The sequence below is a fragment of the Acyrthosiphon pisum genome, chromosome A3 (assembly GCF_005508785.2).
Source record: "Acyrthosiphon pisum isolate AL4f chromosome A3, pea_aphid_22Mar2018_4r6ur, whole genome shotgun sequence".
In the NCBI taxonomy this organism is placed as follows: Eukaryota; Metazoa; Arthropoda; class Insecta; order Hemiptera; family Aphididae; genus Acyrthosiphon; species Acyrthosiphon pisum.
In genome coordinates, this window is record NC_042496.1 from 42012606 (window position 1) to 42020764 (window position 8159).

The 8159-nt window shown below is 29.4% G+C and overlaps 1 protein-coding gene across 1 annotated transcript in view; it reads right to left on the reverse strand.

Moving 5' to 3' along the window:
* Positions 1-1514: 1514 nt before the first annotated feature.
* LOC100573477 (unconventional myosin-Vb) overlaps positions 1515-8159 on the reverse strand; it is a 14824-nt gene continuing 8179 nt past the window's right edge. The window contains exons 4-15 of the mRNA XM_029491615.1: positions 4086-4305; positions 3761-3966; positions 3552-3683; positions 3218-3320; positions 3020-3141; positions 2812-2952; positions 2637-2721; positions 2472-2569; positions 2295-2396; positions 2016-2212; positions 1841-1952; positions 1515-1776 (exon numbers count right to left, since the gene is read on the reverse strand). Of these exons, the coding sequence (XP_029347475.1) occupies positions 1549-1776; positions 1841-1952; positions 2016-2212; positions 2295-2396; positions 2472-2569; positions 2637-2721; positions 2812-2952; positions 3020-3141; positions 3218-3320; positions 3552-3683; positions 3761-3966; positions 4086-4305 (1746 nt within the window). The 3' untranslated portion in view covers positions 1515-1548. The remainder of the gene's footprint in view (positions 1777-1840; positions 1953-2015; positions 2213-2294; positions 2397-2471; positions 2570-2636; positions 2722-2811; positions 2953-3019; positions 3142-3217; positions 3321-3551; positions 3684-3760; positions 3967-4085; positions 4306-8159) is intronic.

An 8159-nucleotide genomic window follows, 5' to 3' on the forward strand; every position in this document is an offset into this window, starting at 1 on the left:
GGGCTTAGGCCGGCTCAAGAAAAAGGCACAGGACGAGAAGTCTAGGATGGCTGGTTTTACCGGGTCCGAGAAGACGCAAAAGCAAAAGCTAAACTGACCAACAAATATGTAGGGTCGGCCTGGGGTCTGCCCCGGCTGTCTTAGGCAGTCACGCTAACGAATAATGGGAAAAAAAAAAAAAAAAAATAATGTAAAAAACGTAAACTGTGTAAGGCATCATGGAGTCCGCAGTATGTACATTTGCATGTACAAACTGCGATTCATGCGAGCCGGAATGAACGATGTAAACTATAAATAAACGATACTGCATGGGGGTCAAGTAATGTGATAAACGTGCGTCTCCCATGTAGTGGTGCATTACCAAAAAAAAAAAAAAAAAAAAAAAAAAAAAACTCTAACCATATTATACATATTGAGTAACCTGTTCCCGCTCCACCATTCAACACTTAACGCAAGTTGTTGCCGACAACCGCACAATTCGTAGGATCGGTATCGGCGTATGCACCAAAACATCTAAAAAATACATAAACACAGTTAATTCTTATATCTAGTCATTTTAAGTTCAAATTTGACGAAAATCGAAATTTCATATTAAAAAACTTAAAATAACTATTTTAGTTATTTTATTGTGATTGTATAATATTATTCGTGGGTATACTTGAAACTTTTAAAGTATACTATTATATATCCATAATAGTATCACGGTTTGTTGTTGATGTATAACACGTTATAAGTACCTGATGGATATTGTGATATGATTAATTTGGAATTTATTATAGGTACCTACCTCCCATCTGTGCAAAAACTAGTCCCATTAACTTCTCTTAGTATTCTCACTGTGACCTGCGAAGTTACAAATCAGTGTTCCAAGATATATTAAATATTGTTATTATAGACCTTCAAATAAACATCAGATTGTCATCCGACATAGCACGCTAAGAAAGCTCATATACAGGGGGTTTAGGGGTTGACACCCCTAGATGTGTACATTTATAATTACTATAATTACATTGATATTTTTTTTTATTACCTTTAAGAATTTTTTATGGCTATAGCATAAAAAAAATATCTGTAAACAAATTAATATAATATAAATCTTTATTTGTGAAAATTATTCTACAAATAACTTATAAAAATAAGTATACAATAGCCGCTTGCTGATGCGGCTGCTGCCAAGGTTGCTGCTGCAGTTACTGCTGCTGTGGTTGCTGCTGCTGCCTTCGCAGCTGCAGTTGCTGCTGTATTTGCAGCTGCAGTTGCTGCAGTTGCTGCTGCTGCTGCTGTATTTGCAACTGTAGTTGCTGCAGTTGCTGCTGCTGTATTTGCAGTTGCAGTGGCTGTAGCTGCTGCTGCTGCTTCTCTTGCTGCTGTATAGTATTAGGTGAAGTACTAGTGGTTAATGTGTGCTAAGGTTGTAATTAGTAATACATTGTATAGTATAACAATCCTAAAATAATTACTTACAGCGTTGTTTTGCTTGTCTTTTGACCTGTACCTTCAATAAAATAAAATAATAATAATTGTAACAAAATAATCAAAATAAACTACCTATATTAGTATATATCGTCTAGCTACGTACGCTCTCAAACATCGCTGAATTTTAATTATACTTGTTCGAATTTTCAAGTATTTCTTTTGGCATATGTATTTTCGCCAAGTTTTTTGGACAAGTATGCTGCAATCTTTACGTTTTTCAGCCCGTTTTCTTTCTAAGTACGCAACTTGACTAGCTCTGAAGAATATTTTTGTATTACCAAATTTATAGTTGTCTTTAGTCTGTAAAATGTTTAGGTTATTATAGTGTTTGAAGACATTTTAAGTAAATATACAGATAATATACTTTAATATATTCTTCAACAATTCGCTGACAAGTTAATTTAGGATCATTTCTATTAATTTTCTTTGATTTCAATAATACGCGATATCTTAAGAAGAAATCTACATAGGTCCATCTAAAATATTTATTATTTAAAAATGAATTAAATAATTAAAAGTATTTGAATTATATATTATACCTAGAAGGAAAGCCAGCAGCACTAATGCGGATTGTTTCTAACACACAACAAGCTCGCAATTGATCAACAGCTCGTTGAATGTCGAACACAAATGGTAACTTGCTATCATTTGGTTTAACACACCTTATATAATGTGGGGTAGTATCATTAAGTGTTGTCATGAGGGCATTAAGTGAATTTCTAAACTGTGAACCAACCTTTTAAAAAAAAATTAACCTTTTAATTAAATTGTTTTTTTTTCATGATTATAGATTAATATTATCATAAGTCATAACATACAGTTTCCTTATTTTGTTTAGAATGTGTAGGTGAACCTTTTGAGTTTTTGACGAAAAACATTTTTTTTAACAACGGATTTTTCCCATTTCTTAATACATTAACCTAAAATAAATATAAATTATAAAATGAAAAATGTTTGGATACAATATTAAATAAAATTATACTATAAATACACACTTGATCTTCAAAAACGGTGTCTTTATTTTTATCCAAAAATCCGTCAGAGGAATATTTAACATCACCGGCAAAATGTTTGATTGTAAATTCCATTACACCTTTTTTTTTAAATAATATAATAATAAGATTTAAAAAATAAACAAGTTTTATTGCATATTTACATACCAAACTTAGGTTTTAAAAACCTATCATTTTTATCATATTTTTTACATAATTTTTGAGTCCAAGATGCATCTGATCCTTTAAGCATCTAAAATATTGATATATATATAATATATAATGTCAATATAATTTAATAATAATATGTAACAAACTAATATATAAATAATAAATAGCTTACTCGACATTCTTCATCAAGAAGATCAAGTATACCTAACCTAGACTCAATGAGTTTAATAACTGGTTGGTTGTCATAAAAATCAATATTATGGACGTTTATTCCTTCTTTTCGGTATTCTTTTTCTTGGAGTTTGAATACATGCTAATAAGACACATAGTTTATTTGTCAAAATAAATAAATAGAAAATTATTATTCTGATAAAACTCACTAAATTAAATTGCTGTTGAAGTTTTTCGTTGGCGTAATTAATACAAAATTGTTCAAAGCTATTTAGTTTCATCATCTCAAAACCATAAATGTCTAAGATACCAATTTTTGGACAATTTGTCTAAAGTTCAAATTATATAAATAGGTATTAAATAATAATGATTGGTTATGGTAAAATTAGTTATTCTTATTAAACTAAGCGATGGCGAAGTATCACACATTGTACTATTCATTATTGATATTAGCCATTGACTTAATGAAGCATAAATGTGTTTGGCTAAAGAATCACGGGCTCTACTTGCCTGAAAACAAATTTTATGAAATGTAAATGGTGCCCTGATATCTTAGATGTTTAATATTATTAAATTTAAGTATTAAAAAGTAAATAATGTGTTTAATGAATGATTTCTTTCCTCAAAAAAAATATATACTCATTTATTTAAGTAACAAGCCGTATCACAAATTTTTATTGTGTTAAGGTACCTTAGGTATAGGTTGTTATTCGTCTAGAAAAAAAAAAATGTTGTTCTCACCTCAACCGCAGTCATTGGTTTTTCAAAAGTTTCATTTAAGCTGACAATTCTACGATAACATAGCCATTTTTGAAGTTCTCCTTTATTGATGTCCAATAAAGTTGAAACTATTTTTAAACTTGGATCATTGGACTAAATTAAGAAAGTAATCAAATTGTATTATCAATACCTACATCACCCAAATCTAAATGCAGCAAGTAAAAACTAACCGATATAGAACATGAATCACTATCTCCAGTGTTTTTATCAATTTCAATATTACCAAGATGTAAAATACTTGATAATATTTCCCATATAGAATATTGCTGTTCCTCGGAAAATCCTAATGTATTAAGAGCATTTACTGTCTCATTGATACTTTGACTGTCATTATCACTATGTAGGGAATTCAAATAATTATATTTATCTGAATCACCTAATAACCAAAATAAAATTAGTATTTATTTCAAATATTTCATATATTCACATATATTATATATTATTTATGTTTATTTTTATCTAGAATATTATGTTAATATTGTATTTATCATTCACCTAGTTTTAATTGAGGGAACATATTACGAGAAGAATATAATTGATAAAATATATGATAATTTCGTTCGTGACTGGCTTGGTGTACAACACGAGACTTTTCAAGTAGATATGTTTGCATACTGACCCCTGTTATGTGATTCCGATCATTAAAATGAAGTTCAATATACTTTCCAAAACGAGATGAATTATCATTTATGGCTGTTTTGGCATTTCCAATAGCCTAAAAGTTAATACAAATTCATAAAAGGTTGAACTTTCAATATCATTTTAAAAAAATTACCTCCATGATGGTATTAGAAGCCAAAACTTTCTTCTCGTTTTCAGATTCACATTTAGATTTACTAATGAATGTTAAATACCTCATTGCATACTTAGCAGAAACTGTTTTTCCTGCACCAGATTCACCAGAAACTATGATACTCTGGTTATTGTTTTCTCTAAAAAAAAAAGATTTATTAAATCATATTAGCGCACCTAAATATTTTATTTACTGTCTTACATCTCCATTTTATTAAATGCTTGTTCTGCAACAGCAAATATATGGGGTTCTAAACTGCCCATTAATTGACCTCTATATTTTTTCATTGAATCAGTACCATAGATATCAAGATCTTTATAAGGGTTGATAGCCACTAGCGCACTACCTAATCATAAAAGAAAACCAATGCATTATGCAATAAAATGTTGAAATTGTTTTAAAGCTATTCATGTTTACCACAATAAGTGTAAATTTCACGACTTTGAACAAATCTACTAGATAAATTGTACAGAATAGCTGGTTCATGTAGGAATGATAGTGACGTCAGATCATTTTTTCCGAGAAGTATATCAGGATTCTGAAGAGGTGGAAGTTCTTCATCCGAAGATATATTAATGACTTCTTCAGCTTTTGATTTAATTGTTCTTACTTTTAATTTATGTCCATCATATGCCTCTATTATCTCTGCTGTTTGCCATACTTCTGATTGGCAAGGGATCCAGATTATTGCACCCTAAAATAATAAATGTAATTAATGACTTATATTGAGATTAAATGAATTAAATTAAAATGTATAAGATGTGTTAATATTTTTATCCTATATAAAATGTATATTTTACAACATTATGTAATTTTAATAAGTTAATTTGCGTTACTATAAGTATAACCAACTAACCGTTATGATAATGTATGCCAATTTATTTCAATATCATAAATGTATATGACTGTAATGTCTGTAAATTAACAAGTAACTTACCTGTGTCAAAATCTTAATTTCATAATAATGGTGGTAATTGATACTGAGGTATACGATTTTAGATATGGTATATGAATTATAAGCACGAAGATATAATTTTAAATATTTATTTAAAATCTATGTTCATCAGCTTAATACAGCATCGGATCGTAAATAATTATGGCAGGCGAAGGGTTGGTTTTAGGATCGGCATTAATGAAATATGATATAATACCAAAAAACCACCTCAAAATATGTATACAATTTTTTTAAGCTATATTATCGGTACTGTGATATTATCCCATGTCAACAAAGATTACTCTCACAATAAATTGGACCTAACAACGTATGTGACCCTCGGTGCACCCGTGTTCAATTATTATTGTTATTGGCCGTCAAGGATGCGTCTTCTTTACGTAATCGATTATTTTATATTATTATGTAATTGTACCTAATCTGTTAAGATAACCCAATGAACTACAAACAAATTATTAGAAAAATTATTATATCGTTTAATTTTCGTCGAAATCTGATTTCAAATAATGAAATGTCACGTACCTATACATATGCGTCTTGTACGTCAAATTTCCAAACTATTGGCGATCAAAAGCTTATCAAATTGATAATCTGAAACGGGCGCGCTGTGTATTATTTAAATGTTATTTTTCCATCTGGCCAACTGGCCCGTTTCAGACCACCCCCCGCTAGCCTGTAAATCGATAAGCTTTTGATCGCTAATAACTATCTATGTTTTGAACGTGACGTGTGCACGTGTAACGGACAGTGTTGGGAATTATCTAGATAATATTTTTTGAAATAAATTATCTTTTAAAGTATCTAGAAAATTATGTTACGATTTATCTAATGTTTAGCTTAGATAAAAAAATGGACTTATCTAGATAAATATTATAGTGCCCCTACAAAATTATAAAACCAATGGTTCCGATACGGGTGATACCACACTATTATATACTTATATATATGGTATTAAAAAAAAAAATTGACCCAAAATTGAATATTAAAATTATATTATTGAAATAATAGGTAGGTACCTACCTATGATAAATTCCAAATTAATCATATCACAATATCCATTAGGTACTTATAACGCGTTATACATCAACAACAAACCGTGATACTATCATAGATATATAATAGTAAACTTAAAAAGTTTCAAGTATACCCACGAAATATATTATACAATCACAACAAAATAACTAAAATAGTTATTTTAAGATTTTTAATAGGTAATTTCGACTTTCGTCCAAATTTGAACTTAAAATGACTATAAGAATAAACTGTATTTATGTATTTTTTAGATTTTTTGGTAACAGAATTAACTACTTACGTGGAATCTTGTTTAAATTTTGTAGCCTTAGATATAAAAGTTGAACATTTTATAAATTTTGTCAAAATTCGATTTTTAAATGCTTATAAAAAAAAATTGTGCCTATGTATTTTTAAGATATTTCAACTGCTATTGTAATAATATATCAGGAGCCTTGTATTACATTTTTACACTTTTTGGCCCAACAGATAAAACTTTAGACAAATAAAATAAAAAATAAAAAAAAAACAAGCATCATTGTAAAATCAATACATTCATCGCTCCGCTCAGAATCTAAAACGGGCGAGACCGTTTTCGACCAAAAACGTACCCTTCCCTTTTCGGCCGATTCACTTTTCGACCAAAACAAAAAGTTTTGTAATTTGATATGTAAAATGAATAAAATAATTGGTATACAATTTTTGTTAAATAGAATACCTATATATTAACATTATGTTAATATTTCATAATGCGTATAATATTTTATAAAAATATAACATAATAATATACAATTTTTGTCATTTATTATTAAGTATATAATAATACCTAATCTATATATATATAAAAATGATTATACATTTTGAATAAATTTATAACTCAAGATCCACCAAACCGATTTAGATAAAAATTTCAGGGCATATTAAGATTGATATGTAAATGGTTTCTGTGAAGTTTGTACGCTGTGCGATAAGTAGTTCCGGAGTTATGGCTTTTTAAGTGAACATCTGGCGACATGGCGATATTTATTTTTGTATATTATATTTAAGTGCAAACCATGGAAACCATGAAAATTAATTCATTTGTTTTTTTTTTCGTTTTTTTCTACAGTTATACATCAAATCGTGCGCCACATTCGATTTCATTATCGCATTGCGCAGTAAATATATAGTACAGCTGCACATACATAATATGACAACAACAATTCTATTTTCCAGATAAATATTAATTGGTTTGAGATTAAATGAGATTGATTTTTATTCAATTTCAATTGTATGGATTTAGGTGTAAAAGCAGCCACGACCAAGGCGACAGAATATAGGCCGACGATCACGTAATTATATCGCACAACAGTCTCATTGAAAACCTTTGCACAGTGTCAACTCTGGAACTACTTATCGGATCTTCTTGATTTTTTTTAAACGAAAGAGTATATCACGGAGAAGGGTATTAAGAAACAACATTTTAGGAAAATCCATCGGAAAGTAGGAAATCTGGATGTCAAAAATACAACAGTGACGCAACAGCTGGTTAGGTTAGGATTTTGTATTAATTGATTATATTAATCAACCATAGGTAGAAATGTAGAATACGATAAACTTGATATAACTTTGGTACTTTAGAGTTAAATAATTCCCTTACGTTAGGGGTCGGCGATCTACCGCAGGTAGATTGCCTACCTGATAATATACTGCTGCGAATCAGAGTTTTTATTCCGGGCAACGGAAAAGTTAAAATTAATTTTGAACACCATACACCGAATATTAAATAGCGAATTGAACAAAGTTTGAGTCATATAGAGTTGGTACATTTAAC